The sequence below is a fragment of the Equus przewalskii genome, chromosome 1 (assembly GCF_037783145.1).
Source record: "Equus przewalskii isolate Varuska chromosome 1, EquPr2, whole genome shotgun sequence".
In the NCBI taxonomy this organism is placed as follows: domain Eukaryota; kingdom Metazoa; phylum Chordata; class Mammalia; order Perissodactyla; family Equidae; genus Equus; species Equus przewalskii.
The window spans coordinates 68,686,531-68,704,839 of NC_091831.1; the positions used below are offsets into that span (position 1 = coordinate 68,686,531).

Sequence of the window (18,309 nt, forward strand, 5' to 3'; positions counted from 1 at the left end):
CATAGAATGGAACACTACTCAGCAGTAAAAAGGAATGAATTCCTGATACATGGAGCAACCTGGATGAATCTGAGAGTCATTATGCTAAGTGAGATAAGCCAGTGTCAAAGGTTACATGCTATATGATTTCATTTGACATTCTTGGAAAGTCAAAACTATAGTGATAGAAGAAGTGGTTGCCAGGAGTTAGGGTGGGGGAAGGGTATGGCTGTAAAGGGATGGCATTAGGGAGTTTTGGGGGCCACTGGAATTGTTCTGTATCCTTACTGTGGTGATAGTTACATGAATACTATACATGTGTTAAAATTTATAGAACTGTACCACAAAAGTCAATTTTACTGTATGATAATCTTTCAAATATAAAAAAGGCATTTTTATTTCTGATTTTTGTTAAATAGTAAATTGCCCCAGTTTCTTTATATCATTGTCATTAGACTCCCAGTTTTTGGGTCTTTCTTTTCTTGTGATTGCTGAGTGTTATGATTTTTTTCCAGGCTGTTGCTGTCATGGTTGCCACCAGAGAAGGATCCATCCGCTATTGGCCAAGCCTTGCTGGTGAAGACAGCTACACAGAGACTACTGTAGATTTGGGAGGTGATAAGACTTACAGTTTTCTAACAGCAGTGCAGGTATACAATGGATGTTCTTTTATGTTTATTAGAAAGGTGTGATTTGGCTTGGAAGTGGGATTTGAATGAGTAAAAATGTGGGGTTTTATACGGACCATACAGTCCAGGGAGGGATCAAAAAGAGACAAGAGAAGAATGTAAGCATCTTGGATTTGAACAGTTAGACAAAGGGAAGACCTTTTCATAGGACTCTAAAATAGCAATATTGGATAGTAACCTATGTTTCAGAAACATTTTAAGAGACTAACTTAGCTCTTCGACACTGAAGAATGGTTTGCTAATATATAATCTGCAGATTTACCCACGAAGTAGAATCTGATACTTGATTTGTTGAACCTGCAATACTGTGAAGCTGTAATTTAAAAATCAGAATTAAAAAAAACACGCAGCTAAAAAAAACCGCAACGAAAGTTTTTCTGTGTAGAGTTAATAATGTTAAGTGAATGGATTTGTAAGTAAATTTGTTTTAATAAAAAGCACTTCCATTTTTTATTCTTTTAGATTTCTTTTAAGCTACAGATGATTTTTCTCTGTATCAAAAGCATTTTGTGTTAATTTTCTTTATCTTAGTGTTAGATGCTTAATTAATCTCACAATATTTGTTCACAGGGAGGAAGTTTTATTTTGTCCTCTTCGGGAAACCAGCTGATTCGGCTGATACCTGAAAGCTTAGGAAAGATTCATCAGCATATCGTGCCTCAGGGGCAAGGCATGCTTTCAGGAATTGGTCGGAAGGTTTCTTCTCTTTTGGGAATTTTATCTCCTAGTAGTGATCTCATAGTAAGTTGTTAAAATAACTTTGTTTTACAAGCTTGTTTCTTAGTGAAATCAGTGAGTTGGAAGTTTCCTATGAAGTTGGTATAGCCTCTGTATGAACAGTAGTGTACATGATATAAAACTTTTGATCTTTCAGTGAAGCATATTTATTATAATGATCAAAGGAGTTCGTGCTAACCCTCTCGCATACCCTGTAACATTAATATTCTTAAATCACATAGATTATCTTATAAGTACATTCCTTGAATTAAAACTGTCAGGTAAAATTTTAAATGTGTTGAGGGACTAATTTTGCTTTCTAGACTTAACCAAAAAGATGTTCTGCACTTGCATGACTCCAGCTATCTGTGTGGATGACTCAAATCTAGGTTTGTTGGCTGGGCTTTCGCCTCCAGCTTGGCAGTAGTGAGGAGAGGAGGATGGGGATTAACATTTATGGAACATCTACCCTCTGCTCGGTGCTCCGTATTTGTTATCTCATGTAGTTATTATGATGACCTATAATATAGAAAGCTTTCTCTCCAATTTGCAGATGAGCAAATGGCCTCAGTGAGGCTAAGTAAACTGCCCAAGGTTACAGAACTACTCACTGGCAGATTAGTGCCCAGGCTTGTTTGAATTGAAAGCATATCCTCTTTTTACTGTGCTGTTTCCCTCTTGTAGCTATCATCTGCTTCCTTGAATTATCTTTGAACCTAAAACTTAATAAATTTGTTAACAAATTTGCTAAAAACAAATTGATCATTTTCCCTCTTCTCTCCTGTTAACTATGCACTTAACCTACAAAACTTGTTTCTCTTTTGACCTGTTCCTGTTAATGGTACTGTCCCCTTTTTTTGGTGACCCAGGTATAAAACCTTGATATTTTATTTTTGGTATCTTCCTCTCCTTCTGTAGGAAATAAGTTATTTACCAGGTACTGTAGGTTTGACTTCACGTCTCATTTCCATCCCCATCTTCTGCTTCCATTGTTATGCCCTAATCTACACTGTGGGTAAGTTTCCCCTAAGCTCTCATTGCCATTTCACTCACTGTTGACCCCTTCTATCCTATTAGTGGCCAGAGTCACAGTGACAGGAGAAATGGGGACAATTAGGTTTTAACTCAAAACAATCTTATATACTCAGCTTAAAAAACACACCTATACTTCATAAGCAAGTGTATACTTAAAAGGCAAAATAACACACACCATGTATACTAACTACAACCCTGCCAGATTCGTTTTCCTGTAACATAGCTCTTGTGTTCAAAAGCCATTGGTAATATCTCCCTTGCTTATTAGGTTTACAGACTCACATTCAAGACTTCTGTGTGTCTCTAATTTTTCATTTGAGCCTTATTTTTGTTTCTTTTTTAGTTATAATCTACATTTCACTTTAACAGGACTACTTCTTCTCTGAAGACCCTATAACTTTCCTACCTCAAAATCTGCTCTTCCCAGGCCTTCTGCCTTTATGCGTCTGCCTATGGAAATCCTACCTTGCTGTCAAAGTCTATTTCAAGATCACTCCTTCCTTTGAATCCTGGATGAAGAATTCTGATAGGATTACTATTCAAATAGTCATAAAATATATGAAATGTGAATTGCATAGAAAAATACTTCATTAAGATAGGAACTTAATAATCTATAAATTTGACTTTTTTTCTTTTCTCCATACAGCTTTCAGGTGTCCTTTGGGATAGAGAGAGATCAAGCTTTTATAGCCTGACAAGTTCAAACATCAGTAAATGGGAATTAGATGATTCTTCAGAAAAACAAGCACATAGTTGGGATATAAATAGAGCACTGAAGGAAAACATTACTGATGCTATTTGGGTAAGGAACAATAATAATCATCTCTAATTTATATCTATGGTTATATGAGAATGCTAATTTCTTTAGTTATTTTATTTATTAGAACACATTTTCGTATAATACACTAACAGTTTTTAGCTATCAGATAAACAGAAATGGGGTGTTGAATCTTTAGAAATATTGGAACTTCCTAATTTTCTTAATTTTTAAAATGCATACATATTCATTCAGTAAGTGAGCTACTGTGGATGAGGCACTTTAATAGGTGTTGGGGATACAAAGGTGAAAAAAAATGATTCCTATATTCAAAGAGCTTCTGTTATTGGTATTTTCACATAGGGATCTGAAAGTAACTATGAAGCTATTAAAGAAGGAGTCAACATTCGGTATTTGGATTTGAAACAAAACTGGTAAGCAAGTAATTTGTGGTAAAAAATATAGGTGGTTGTTTGGAAAAATAATTGATGTTTATTATAAAGTGATGAGCAGTCTTGTTATCTGTTCTTCTAATGCTATCTTATACTATTACACCTTACTAAGTGGTTTCTGTTCTTTCTCTAGAGATGTAGTTCATTTGAGAACTTCTCAATCTTCAGCTGTTATGTCTTTACAGTAGTTGTCTGCCCTAGTTAGAGATGCAGCTTTTGTGCTTTCACAGCTGAACCTTCTTTTTCTTCGCTGCTAAGAGATGCCTTCCTCGCTGCTGTGGATGCTCCATCTTGTCATCTTTCTCCTCTCCGTGGAGATACTGAGCACAATTCTCCAGCCCTTTTTCTGTTGCTGAATGAGCTTTTAGTAAGCCTCTGTTCGTGGCTATATTGAGTAAAGGAAGGACGGGATGAGGTTTTGTCTTGGAAGTGCAATAGAACTCAATCATGGTTTGTATTCAGAGTGAATTTCCTCTTGTAAACAGTGCTCTAACTGATGCTTAAGATTCCAGGTTAGTGTGATAAAGCTAATTTACCGCATGTTATTATTTAGCTTTAACACCAAAGGTCATATGGAACTTAAAAACCATTTGTAACATGGTTTCTATGTGAAAGTTCATAATGGGTGCAAATATATGACTTGTATTCCTTCAAAACACAATTTACCAGGAGCTAATGACTATTTTTACGTGTTGTAGAGTAATTTAGTTTAGTAGAACAAATTCTCCCTGTTTCTTGGAAGGATGTTGTGATTCTGCTGTATAATTTTTCTCTCTCAGGCTTTTGAGACTAGCAGTAGGATCCTTCTTTACAGTTCCTGAAAAACCTTATATAAACTATCAAAAAGGTAAAAGTAATAGTATACATTTAATTTCCATAAACAGTGCAATTAAATACAGTTTACCTGTTTTAGTTTATCTTTACAGACTTTTAGAAATTTAGAGTTGCTGCTCGAGCACAGCCTAGAAGCTGTGGGCATATGATGTGGACATTTTTTCACATATACTTTTCTGAATGGAGACATGAGTTGAGAACAAAGAAGAGAAACATGCTTAGGAATTGCTATACTGGGTCAGACCCAGCGTTGCTCTCCCCAGTGATGTAAGACTAACAAGATTCTTGTGAGACACAGCTCTCCCCACCTTTTGTCCAAATTGTCCAGTTGTCACTCTCTTATATCCTTGAAATCTAATGACTCATACAGAGTGTTCCACGTCTGGATGGGTTTCTTCTATTTAAGAATGGTGAGGGCCAGCCTGGTGGCATAGTGGTTAAGTTCGTGTGCTCCACTTCAGCGGCCTGGGGTTCATAGGTTCAGGTCCTAGGCATGGACCTAGACACTGCTCATCAAGCCATGCTGTGGCAGTGTCCCACATACAAAATAGAGGAATATTGGCACAGATGTTAGTTCAGGGTGAATCTTCCTCAAGCAGAAAGAGAAAGATTGGCAATGGATGTTAGCTCAGGGCCAGTCTTCCTCACACACACACACACACACAAAATGATATTTGTCTTCCTGATGCTCATTGATACTCATTGATTTGTTGCTCATTTTGGCCAGAGCTGCTGCTTAGGCTTATATTTTCAGTGAACAGACCTATTAATTCTTTTACTAGATTATTACTGAGACAAAACTCAGATAGTTTCATTTTAGTTGTAAAGTTTGGATTTTTTAAAATCTTAAATGTATTGCCTTGTATATACTCACATAAAAATTTGTCAAATCTTTACTGATTTGCAAAATTGTGGTTATCTTCCTATCATCCTTAATACCTAAAATAGCTTTATGTTTTTTCAGACATGAAGATTTTTTTACAAAGATGTGAAATAAAACTGGTTCTTGGACTACTCTCTAAGGGATCTTATTTATTAGATGTTTCTCCATGACTCCGTGGGCACCTCTTATTGCACAGTGATACAGTCTTTAGAGTAAGGGCAGTATAGAGTCTTACCACAGGTGTAACTAGCTGTACCTCCCTACTTATTATGGAGGGGAGACTCTCAAGACTGCATTTTCTAGGACCTAACTCAGTTCATTCTTATATGTAATGTTCTTGTACATCATCTCTTAGCTCTTTAGGTCACTGCCAGTATGTCACAAGTTTGGGCCATTATCCCTGGATTCCTTTCAAGAGTCCAAGTGAAAGTGATAAGGTTGGGGCGCTGGGGGAAGTGAACATTGGAGAAGGAAAATGAGAGCCGTGTTAGGATTACTTGATTTGAAGTGGCATGTAATTTAGTCACTAGCTTGGTTTCTTATTTTTTAGGTGTCATTAGAGGGTGCTTGCCACCCTGTTAATACTTCTGAGACTTGAATACAAGTTGCTAATAATGCTGCTAAATGTTTTGGAAGGGTTGAGATCAGAGACCATTTAATTCTTTGTTGGGGGCAACAACTTTCATAGACTTAAGAGGAACACTTAGCTTTAAGGTGGAAAAAGGTTTATTTTCATGTATACAGCAGCTTGAAATTTCTGTAACTCATTGTTAAAATTAAAAACAAAATGTTTTTCCCCTGGACAAAAGTAAGCTTTAAAGAACAGATTAAGTCAAGGGTTGAAAATCTTTTCTGTGAAGGGCCCTAAAATAACTATTTTAGGCTTTCAGGGCTATGTGGTCTTTATTGCAACTACCCTACTCCATTCGTGGTAGCATGAAAGCATCCATAGATAATCCACATGCAAGTGGGCATGGCTACATTCCAGTAAAGCTTCATTTACAAAATTCACCTGACATGATTTGACTTGAAGGCTGTACTTTGCTAACCCCGCGTTAAATGATTTGTTGATCTTTTTCTCTTTAAATCAGATTTATTCAGGTATATTTTACATACAGTAAAATTCACTGTTTTTAGTGTGTAATTCTGTGAGTTTTGACAAATGTGTAGTCATTGAGTCATAACCATAGTCAAGATACAGAACAGTTCTATCACCCCCAAAATTCACTTGTGCCCCACCCCTCCCTCCACTTCTAGCCCCTGGCAACCATTGATGAGCTTTCTCTCCCAATAGTTTTGCCTTTTCCAGAATGCCATATAAATAGAATCATACAGTATAAAGCCTTTTGAGTCTGGCTTCTTTCACTTATCATAATGCATTTGATATTCATTTGGTAATTTCTTCCTTTTTACTCCATTATATAGATTTTATCGGGGTTTGTTTATCTATTCAGTAGTTGAAGGATTTTGTTGTTTCCAGTTTTAGGCAATTATGAATAAAGCCACAATAAGCATTTGTACACAGGTTTTTGTGTGAACATAAGTTATTTCTCTTGGGTAAATATCTAGGAGTGGGATTGCTAGATCATGTGGTAAGTGTATGCTTAACTGTATAAGAACCTGCCAAGCTATTTTCCAAAGAGGCTGTGGCTCTTTCTTTTTCAATGATTAGTGACGGGCTCCTGATTTTGGCAGCAGCATGGCACCCAGCAGACAATCCGTGTCTCATCTATTACTCTTTGGTAACAGTAGAAGATAATGGCAACCAAATGTCAGATGCAGTGACTGTGGAAGTCACTCAGTATAATCCCCCTTTTCAGGTAAGATTTCTATCTGTAAGTTAAATTACAAAGTGATAATAACATTGAGGGTTTTTTCCCCTAACCATTGCAGGGTCAAATTCTTTGAGAGATTCATCTGCAGGGCTTGGAACTATTTTAAAATAGCTAGTTTTTACACACTGCCTTTTATTTGCCCTCTCAGACTCATTCCTTTGCTCAGCCTTAGCTGAAGAGAAATGAGTGGAAGCAGCTGACAGAAGCAGTTTGTTTCTTCTACTCCAGCTCTATGAAGGGATTATCATTTCTATATTATTGAGTGAAAATAAAAATTGATGATAATTGCAGAGTGAAAAACAAGGAAGGAACTTGATAGGAATTGGGGTTTGGTTTTGAGCCCTATACATTACAGAAAATTCTCCTTTTTTGCTCCAAGTGGGATATTTATAGGCAGCAGCCTTGTATACTTGTCAAAGTTCATGTAAATGATTAAAAGGCAAGCTCTCTCGTTTTAAGCTTCTTAATAGCAATTAAACATATTGTTTAATAACTGATATTCATGAGGAAAAACCTTAATAGCTGTAAATTCATTTCATTTAACTTTGTGTAGTATCTAATTAAACCCTTACCTTATTCTTACTATGACTTTTTTTTTTTTTTTTTAAGATTTTATTTTTTCCTTTTTCTCCCCAAAGCCCCACGGTACATAGTTGTGTGTTCTTCGTTGTGGGTTCCTCTAGTTGTGGCATGTGGGACGCTGCCTCAGCATGGTCTGACGAGCAGTGCCATGTCCGCGCCCAGGATTCGAACCGACGAAACACTGGGCCGCCTGCAGCGGAGCGCGCGAACTTAACCACTCGGCCATGGGGCCAGCCCGTTACTATGACTTTTTAAACTGAATATTGTAGGGAAATCTTTTAATTTGTTCCTTTATTCCAAAAAAAATAAACCTTATCATGTGTTCTGATTATGCAAGAAAAACATAGTGTTAAAATTTTTTAGACAATGCAAAAGGGTATAAAGAAAACAATTCATGAATTAAAAAAAAATCGTGGAATCCCACTTTTAATGTTTTGTTGGTAAAATTGCTTCTTTAATAAGAAATAATATATCATTTATAACACTTGCTAATTTTATCATTTAATTAGGTCTTATTTCTATTTCTGTTTCTGATTTTATATATGAATAAATTAACTCAATTTTCTTGTGCATGATATCTTGACAGTGAAGTAAGAACCTAAATGTTTATCAGGGATCATTTATAAAGTTTTTGCTAATTTTAAAATAAATAATATAATTAGCTAATCCTTTTATTTTCTTTCCCATGTTTGTTGTAGGCTTCTAGTTAAACTCTTATCACCATGGAAATGTTTTCAAAATTTGCTAATTATTTGCAGTTCAACAAAGGATTTCTCTAATTGCTCCTTATAAACTTATTCTGTTGTATTTTATAAATCATCTCTAGGTTTTCACAAAGACAACCAGTGGATTATCATTTTATGAGTTTTATGAGATAGTATTTTACAAAAATGTGAATTATAAAATAATACAAGTATTTTTGTTTCACTTCTCCTTAACTGTAATCTTAAATTTAATTTTCAGTCTGAAGACTTGATTATGTGTCGGTTGATGGTCCCAAACTTTTCAAACCAGACTGCCTACCTATATACTGAAAGTGCTGTCTATGTGTGCTCCACGGGAACTGGGAAGTTTTCTCTTCCTCGGGAGAAAATTGTCTTTAATATACAAGGTACAATAGCAGCTTTAAAAGGCGTGATTATGAACTCCTTAGTCATTCTTAGTAGTTTTTGTTCTCTTTCCATAAATGTTGCTTCATAAATGATACCTCCAAGTGTTACGGAGACATTCAATGCCACACTTGTAGTAGCTGAAATTACAACCTTGCTGAAAAACCAAGAGGGTAGTAGAACTCCCAGACTGTCACATTTATGGGCAAAAAATAGTAATGTTTTTCCCAGAAGAGGCCAAGAAGGAAAGAACTGACACTAAGAGAAATAATTGCTTATTCCTACTTAGTAAGAGTGACTTATTCTGACTTGATGGTCTTTAAATAAGTTTGTCCAGACCACTGGATAAGAAGAATCCCAGGTGCTAGACTCATGCAAGGGCGCTGGGGTAGGGGCAGATGGTCGAGGGAGCCAGCCAGGAGTGAAAAAAAGCCAAGCAGATAGTCTAGTCAGGATGTTTATCTCAAGGAATTGGGCAGAGGCAAAATTTAGGTGAGGCAGTGGGATGGAATCTAGATTTTTCTAGTCCCAGCACAAGAACCTTGACTGTGTGCGGGTAGGATGTTATTAAGGCGCTGAGCAAGCTTAGACTTTTTTCTGTTTCCTCAATGGCTCACTCAATAAGTTAAGACAGAATTGGGCAAGAGGACTTCATCAGATTGAAAAAGCTGTTATTCTGAGTTTTGCAGAATGAATAAGTTTTTTGGCTTACCATACTCATTGTTCTCTTGCAAGGCTAGTTTTTATTGTCCTAAAGCTGAAGGGCACAGAGCCTGCTACTTCAAATAGCAACAGATTCTTGACATTTGATCTGGGATTAAAAAGCTAAGTTCAAAGTAGGAGTAATATTGTAAAGGAAAAAAACATTCTTTGTGTATCAAGATGATTTTCTGCTTAGGGTGGTAGTTTTAGGAAGCATTTTTTTCTTATGTATATTTGATTGTGTATTTTTCTTTCTTTTAGGAGATAGTATTTTGGGAGCTGGTTCCTGTGGTGGTATTCCTATCCTTTTTTCTAGAAACAGTGGATTGGTGTCTATTACTTCAAGGGAAAATGTGTCTTTGTTAGCAGAAGACCTTGAAGATTCCCTAGCATCTTCAGTTGCTGGACCAAGCAATGAGGTAACGTGGTTCCGTAAGATTTTTAATTTCTTATCAGTATATTTCCCACAAATGTTTAAAAAAATCAGGCAGTTTTAAAAAAGTTGTGATGAAAACATTAGTTCCTTTATCTCCCTCATCCCCTTTGTTCTCTTTCCCAGAAGCAATGACTTTTAAGTCTTTTAGCTGTTTCTTTTGGTATTTTTCTCCATATTTCTAAGTAATATGCATATATTTCTGTCTCCTAATTTACCCATTTTGGACATCTATTGATTTCCTATTATGGAAGATGAGGATTTGAGGTAACTTATATTCCATTCTCTGCCTTTCTCATCCCAGTGAAATTTTTTTACATTGTAATGGCAAGGTGAATATTGTTTATGGTTGACTGAGTCAAGTAGTGTACTGATTACATTTCCTTTATTATACAACTGCATGTGATTCTTGAAGTAACAGGCTAATTTTATATTTGCTTACTTTTCTTTAATATCTGACTTAATCTTCCAGCACCCTCCAGCAGCTCTGTAAATACCTTTCAGTATACTTTTCCTCATAGTCAAATCTCTAAAAACTCTACACCTACTGTCATTTTGAAAGTTTCCTTTCCATTGCCCTCAGATCCTCTCCGGACTTGTCCCTGCACCACACACGGGTTTGCCTCGTCTCCTCTCTGCTCCGCCAGTTGCCATTCCTACCTCTGGTTTCCATCTTCATGTGTTGTAGTTGGAATCACAGATGTTTGGGTGGTTTTGTTTCTTTTTCTTCTTGTTACTCTGGGGTGATTTTTGAGAGGGAGAGTGGTAAAAACCGTCAATTTTTTTCCTGTCATCTTAATACCCAAAATACCCTGATCCATAAGATTTTTGATAAAAATCTTTTTTTACAGGAGACTAAAAATAATTAATACTGTTTGGGGTAATTTCCATTTGAATAGTGTATGAAATATGTAGACTTTCTGTAATTTAAAATTAAAATGATTTGGTACAATTTCAACAGAAAGTAATTTTTTTACCTCTTTTGTTATCTTGTGGTTTTTGTAATACTGCTATGTGTTCTGAAGCTATCTTACAGTATTCCATTTCTTTTCAATCTTTCTACATCCTTGTTTAACCTTGAAATCAACCATTATGCTTGTGATGGGTTGTATAAGAGCAAACCTATAAAAAGATTGTGTTGGTTATCATGAAATCCCAAATAATTTTGTTCACACTAGAATCTCTGAATTTTCTATACTTTTCTATAGGACTTTGGGTGGTCATTGGTACATTTGTCTTATTTCAGTAATTATCTTAAGTGCATAGACCATTGGTATAGAAGGTGGTAAACAGTTGTGTGTCTGTGTTGTTATTGTCCTAGGCAGGTCCAGTTTTTAGTCCAATAATTAAGAATATTTTGATACCTTCACTCCTAAATTATAGTTTCTTATTTTACAGAGTATGGTTTTTGAGACCTCTACAAAGAATGAAACCATAGCCCAGGAAGATAAAACCAGATTGCTAAAAGCTGCTTTTCTGAAATACTGCAGGTATAACAGGTTTTTAAAATTATGGCTTATTTTATGTCTGAGCACACATTTTACTGACATATGGTACTTATTTGTTGACTGGTGGGAGAAAGTTGGAGAAATGATGCCATCAAGGAGAAACAGTTTTTCTGAGCTTTAGCACTTTAACAAATTGTTACTCTGAACTTGGTAGTCATAGGAGAGTTCCAGCTAGGCTAGGAAAAAACCATGATGTAACATACCCTTCTCCATGTAATGAGAAGCTATGTACCTTTAAAAATGATGATCATGAACACAGCTTGCAAGCATCTTTTACGTAAAATGTTAAGGGAAATAAGTTGCATGTAAAGTTTTATTGGTGTTATAAAGGAATTAGTCTTGGCCTGTCACTTGGGTTTTGCTGTGTACAAAATCACCACAGAACTGGTGGCATATTTACTACAGCTCATGATTCTGCTATCTGGCTGTTTGGGGCTGGGCCCAGGTGGCCATTTTACTGGTCTGGTCTGAGCTCACTCATTGGTCAGCTACCAGCTGTCCTGGCTAGACTTGCTCACATTTTAGGGTCTCTGGCTGGTCAACTCTATGTATTTCACATGGCCTCTCCTCATCTAGCAGGCTACCCTGGCCTTGTTGACATAGCTCGGGATTCCAGAAGAGGCAGGAGAGAAAGCCTTGGTGACGAGTGCTCTTCGAGTCTCTACTTGGGTCACATTTGCTAATATCCCATTAGCCAGAGTGACAGGGGTGAGCCCCTAGTGGGAGGGTGCTCACAGGGAGTGTGCTAAAGGGAAGGAAATAATTATACTCAAGTCTGTCAGACTTGCTGACCTGATACTTCTGGTTTTAAGGTGAATTCAGTCATTTCAGTTTGTCCTAGACATGTATTCTGCGTATCAGATATTCTGGTGGCTTCCTTAAAAGGTATAGTAAGTTCACATTTGAATAACACTCAGGGAAATTGGGATCCAGCCCTTGCTCTGCCCCTAGTTAACTGTGTGAGTCTTTGGACAGATTGCTTAGCATTTCTGGAGTACTGTTTCTTCTTTGTGAAGCGTTCAGTGGGGTGGCAGTTGGACTGTATGAAGGATTATTAGTTTCTCTAGCAGATCTTTGTTTTGAGGAAGTATTCAGGGTTTACTGCCTCCCCCAGTTCTCAGCTCATGATCCTGTAATCCCACCCATAGTGGTATCTGATGCGTAGTGGCTCACTCTCACTGAAGAGTTAACAGTTAGTTAGACTCTACAGTGCTTTACAGTTTTAAAATTCTGTGCCGCCTTAGTGATCTACTGAGCTTAGTTTCTTGTCCAGAAGAGGGCACCATTGGACAAGTTTTTTGGTTCCGTTTTTAAATAGTATTCTTTTAATCTTGTTCTGTTGCGTGGTGTTCAGTCTTAACTGCCAAGATTTGGATTAAAATACTATGATTTTGTCTTGCACAGGTTTATCCTTTAATTAACAATTCTGTCACATTTGTGGCATCTCACAATTAAATAATAATGGTGCAAGTCACTCTGGTTATTGTATTAGTTTCATGTGGCTACTATAACAAATTACCACAAATTGGTTGGCTTAAAACAATGGAAATTTATTGTGTCACAGTGCTGGAGGCCAGAAGTTCAAAATCAAGGTGTCAGCAGTAGGATCTAGGGAAGAATCTGTGCTTGCCTCTCTCCTAGCTTCTGGTGTAGCTGGCAATCATTGGCATTCCTTAGCTTGTGGATGCATCACTCCAGTTGTCTCCAGTGTCGGATGGCCTTCTTTCCTGTGTCTTTCTTCACATGTCCTTCTAATAATGATACCAGTCGTTGGATTTAGGGCCCACTGTAATCCAGTATAACCTCATCATGACTGATCATATCTGCAGAAACCTTATTTCCAAGGTCACATTCTGAGGTTCTGGGTGGACATGGATTTTGTGGCGGACACTGTTCAACCCAGGATAGTCATTTCTAAATGTTTTACAGGGGAAGATTGCTAAGCATGAAAAGGGATCCCTGACCTTAAGTCCTGAGAGTATAGTAACCTTAGGAGCAGAGTCATTGGGCCTCTAGCACAGCCTGCCTTTGACTTATCCTGTTTAGCATGGTTGAAGTACTCTGAGGTTAAGTAGTCATTTCTAGGCTGGTGTCAGCCAATTGTCTTAAAGAATTAGACTCTTCACAAATGGAATTGTGGTACCTTTAAAGCAGGATTGCTCAGCCTCATCTCTATTGACATTTGAGGCCAGGTAATTTTTTGTTGTTGGGCTGTAAAGGATATTGCAGAGTGTTTAAGCAGCATCTCTGGCTTCTTCCCACTTGATGCCAGTAGCACCCTTCCCCTCAACTTGTGACAACCAGAATTATCTTCAGACGTTGCCAAATGCTACCTGAGCAGTGAAAATTGGTAGATAGCACCCTAAAGTGTTATTTAGCTTTTTGCTAAGGTAATGCTATTTTTATAGCATGGTTTCTTTGAAATTAATTTCTGTATCATTTTGATTTTCATTTTACCTAACTCAATATAAATATAAAATTTTTGGTTCATGAGAGTTTTGAGAAACTTATTCTCTTGATTAAAATGGTTAATTATTGATTGATCTTGCCATAGTCAACTTTGAATTCCCATAACTTGTAGCTAGGTTTCCAGCTTCAACCCGGCCTTTAACACTTTTGGGCGGTTTTTCTGTTTCTTAAGTCAGCTCTATCTCCTGTTCCACCAAGAGACCGTTTCAACCCTTTTCTAATCTCCACTTTCTCATTTCTCTACCTCCTCTCCTGCAGTTAGCAGATGACTCAGCCTCCTATTTCACAGAGATAATAGAAGCCATCGGATAACAACTCTCTGTACTTACAGCTACAGACTTACCTGCACCCAGCTACTTTCCCTCCCTGTAAAGTAGACAGAAGTGTTCTTCCTAAGACTAATCTTTTTGTCTTTGTTTTGAATGCCACTGTTTCCTGCTTCCCTTGAGACTTTGCTCTTTCAGTTCTTCCTCTCATGTATCTTTGACCTTTCTTGTGCTGGCTCCTTCTCATCAGGTGTTAATCATTTTTAATTTGCCATTTTTAAAAAAGACCTATCTTTGACTGTCCATCTTTGAGGTGCCACACCTTTTGTTTGTTCCTGTTTACAGCTGAATTACCTGAAGAGATGTCTACATTTGCTATTGTCTGCCATATTTTTCTCTCTCTCCTCCCTATGTGATCTTTTTTCCTTCTTTAGCTTCATTTACTGAAGAAATACAGATCTACCGTGCTCTGGGCCATTATATACAAATGGGGAATGTTCAAAAGCAGATGTGTATTCCACAGGCACCTCTGTTGCAACATATCCAAAACTGCACTTGTCTTTGCCAAAGCTGATGCTTTCCTTTCTATCCCCCGTTACAAGTCCTGGTAATCCGTTCAGTTGTTCAGAGCAAAAACGTGGGAATTGTCCTTATACATCAGATCCAACCAATTGCCAAAACTTACCTCATATACCTTTCTTTCTCAAACCTGTCTGCTTGTCTCCTTTCTCCACTGCAGCTACTGCTAGTGGAGACCACCACATTCTCTTGCCTGGATTTTTGCGATAACTTCCTAATTGGACTTATCTCCATCCCGTCTGATACCCCATCTCAGTATTGTGGTTAGAATGATCTTTTGGAAAAATAGAACAGATTATGACACGTCCTTCTTAGTGCCTTTCCACTGTCGTTAGGATTAAGTTTAGGCTCCATAACATGGTTTTTGTACTCTGTCCTTTAACTGGTGGTGTTTCTAAGAGATCTGCCCTGGAAGCTTTCTTCTCGCTCCTCTCCCTGGGAGATCTCATCCTCCCCCCTGGCTTCAGATCTCTCCTGAGAACTTACAGGAGTAGCTTGTGCTCTCTATACTACTGTTTGCCCCTCCCCATATTCACCCCAGCCTCACTGCACCTCTTCCTTAGCCAGCAGGCCTGCACTTAGCTACCTCTTTCTCCAGGAAGTTTTCCCTGCCCTTTGGATGGTTTTGGCTTCCCTCTGTGTGCTCTGTAGCCCTCTGTTCTTTCCCTGTCATAGTATGTGTAACTGCTTGTTTAAGTGTCTGACTCCTCATGACACTGTATACTTTGAGAAGTCTCGGACTGCTTTTTAATGTCTTGTTTGTCATTCTTTCTCCGGTGCCTAGCATATTTATTATGTGTTCAACATGTATTTGTTGAATTAATGAATGCATGATAGCTGTCTCTCTTTTAAATAAATATTATTAAAAGCAGTTAACTTTTGGCTAAAATGTAGGACTTTAATGTCACAATTAACTTTTACATGGTGAGTTTTGAAAATGTTTTGCCTCCTTTAATATTTTTGTTTTCTAATTTTATTTCAGAAAAGATGTAGGTCATGCTCAGATGGTGGTTGATGAGCTGTTTTCCTCTCCCTCTGACTTGGATTCCGATCATGAACTGGACAGGGCTGTCACCCAAATCAGTGTGGACCTGGTGGATGACTACCCAGCCTCTGATCCACGATGGGCTGAGTCTGTCCCCGAGGGTGAGAGCATTCTAATTTTAATATTATGGAGTGATCTGTGTTGAGAACATTCTGGTTCTTTTATTAAAGTGTCTCTTGCAGCGTATTTTTTAGTTTCTGGAACAATTTAATATTAATTCAATATTTTTTAAAAGGTGGTAACTTTCCTTACAGTAGATTTTGAAAAGGGCTCAGAACAGATCTACATAATAGAATAGAAACTGAGGGAACTCTGGATGCTCCTGGATCCTACTTGTTCTGTCTGAAGCAGATTAACTAACCCTACTTAGCTTTATCAACATTTATTTCTAAAAGGAAATTGGTGGCATAGGTAGGCATTTGGTACTTATTAGCCCCCACATTAAATAATTTTGGCATAATCACTGTATTTGGCTAATAGAAATTATACATTTCCCTGAGAGTGACAGTGAGCAAATCTGAGCATGTAGAAGTGGGGGTGTTGTCTTTCTGCCTGATGCTTTCCTGCCTGCCCTGGTGACTGTCCTCCTTACACTTCCACCACAGCCTTAGGGGCACTCTGGGGGTTCCCAAGTACTCTATGAAACTGTCTCAAACATCCATTTCTCTCCCTCATTTTCTTCTTAGCAAGTTTGCTAATCTCATTAGAGATGTAGGGAAGAAAACATCAGTGCTTACCTTCTTTCTTTGATTGTTTCTTTTGAGCTGTCAAGCTTAGAATCATATAAATGATTAAACTAATAATGACATATTTTGTGTTTTGAATAAACACAGTATGAATTGTATCAAACCCCCAAAATTTCCCTCTGAAGTTTTTAAACTCTTGGGTACTGTTATAAATAATTGCATTGAAAGGTTGGTACTTTCCTTTTGTATAGAATTTTCTTAACTTTTTATTTTAAAAACAGTAATTATTGTAAAGCCAGTATGTTGTATGTTTAAGTTTTGTTATTGTGTTTCAACAGAAGCACCTGGGTTTAGCAATACATCACTGATTATTCTTCATCAGCTAGAAGACAAGATGAAAGCCCATTCTTTCCTCATGGACTTTATCCACCAAGTAAGCATCCCAGCTGCAGTGAGCAGGGTTGGCCAGGGCACCTGGCTTTGCTGTGCCTTTTGTCAGCTCCCTCCAGGGCACTGGGAGAGCCTTTCTCTCTTATTCTGAGGTGTGGCATTAGGTGGGCCATGACTAGTGATTTCCATTTTCTGCACTGACTTGAAAGTAAATGATTCTAGGGCTGTGTGGAGCCCTGTTACTCCAAGTATAAAAGCTGCATTGGAAATAAGATTAAAAGAAAAAAAATAGTGTATTTCAGCAGAAATGCTCTTTCAGCTTCTCTTGTAACATGCTGTGATACCCTCTTTTTCATTCAGATTTCCTGTGCTTTTTATGTAAAACTTTTTCATGAGTTAATTTTATATTATTAGAGATGATGACAGATTTTTATGTGTAGATTTTTAATTTTGATGGGCCATTAGAATCAAATCCTCATTTAAAGTATTCTTTTTTTAAAGAGGTATCCCCATTTATATAGAGCCTAAAATTAGAAAATGTTTTTGCTGCTAGACAGAATCGTTACCCACAATCACCCATTCTTGCCTTGTCGATCAGTTTGCTCCCAAGCACATTATATACCCAAATGAATTAATTTAATCCTGTTTGTGCTTATTTTTTCTGCAATAGGTAATGCCTTCAAATTAAAGAGATTCTAGTCAATGCTGCGTAATAGAACTTTCTCTGGTGATAAGAATGTTCTACGTCTGTGTTGTCCAGTACAGTAGTCGCTAGTCACATGTGGCCGCTGAGCGCTGGAAATGTGGCTGGTGCAGATGAGGAAATAATTTTTTTTTTATTTAATTTTAATTAACTTAAATTTAAACCACCACTTTGGTGGATAGTGGCTACCTTACCGGACAGTGCGTTTCTACATGATTACAGAAATGCCTTTTTTGTGTGTGTGAAAAAGATTTGCACCAAGCAAAGAAATGTGCCAGTCTTCCTCTCCTTTGTATATGGGTTGCCTCTCCAGCATGCAGTGGAGTAGGTCTGCACCCAGGATCGGAACCTGTGAACCTGGGCCCTGAAGCAGAGCACCGGAGCTTTAACCACTTGGCCATGGGGCTGGCCTCTCCAGAAATACCTTGATTGCTTCTACTTCTACATTCTGCTTCAATTTTAATGCATAGTTTAGCTCCTGTCTACTCCTGTTGTCTTGGCAAGAGAACCTCAATCATTCATCAAGTCTCTTTTTATTAGTGCTCTAGGTAGGCTGTAGATTAATGGGGGAAAAACATAGCATTTTCTCCTGATTTAGTTGTTTAATTAGTCAGATTTATCAGTTAACTATTAATACAGTAAAAAACCACCCCAGA

General features: G+C 37.5%; 1 protein-coding gene across 5 annotated transcripts in view; it reads left to right on the plus strand.

Annotated features, from left to right (window-relative positions):
• The window catches only part of NUP133 (nucleoporin 133), a 51,376-nt gene that overhangs the window by 7,060 nt on the left and 26,007 nt on the right, over positions 1-18,309 (plus strand). For all 5 annotated transcript variants that reach the window (XM_008533649.2, XM_008533650.2, XM_070566951.1 and 2 more), the window contains 10 exons: positions 495-629; positions 1,239-1,409; positions 3,067-3,222; positions 3,541-3,611; positions 7,019-7,166; positions 8,727-8,874; positions 9,836-9,993; positions 11,406-11,497; positions 15,812-15,975; positions 16,899-16,993. In XM_008533649.2, coding sequence (XP_008531871.2) covers positions 495-629; positions 1,239-1,409; positions 3,067-3,222; positions 3,541-3,611; positions 7,019-7,166; positions 8,727-8,874; positions 9,836-9,993; positions 11,406-11,497; positions 15,812-15,975; positions 16,899-16,993 — 1,338 coding nt within the window. The remainder of the gene's footprint in view (positions 1-494; positions 630-1,238; positions 1,410-3,066; positions 3,223-3,540; positions 3,612-7,018; positions 7,167-8,726; positions 8,875-9,835; positions 9,994-11,405; positions 11,498-15,811; positions 15,976-16,898; positions 16,994-18,309) is intronic.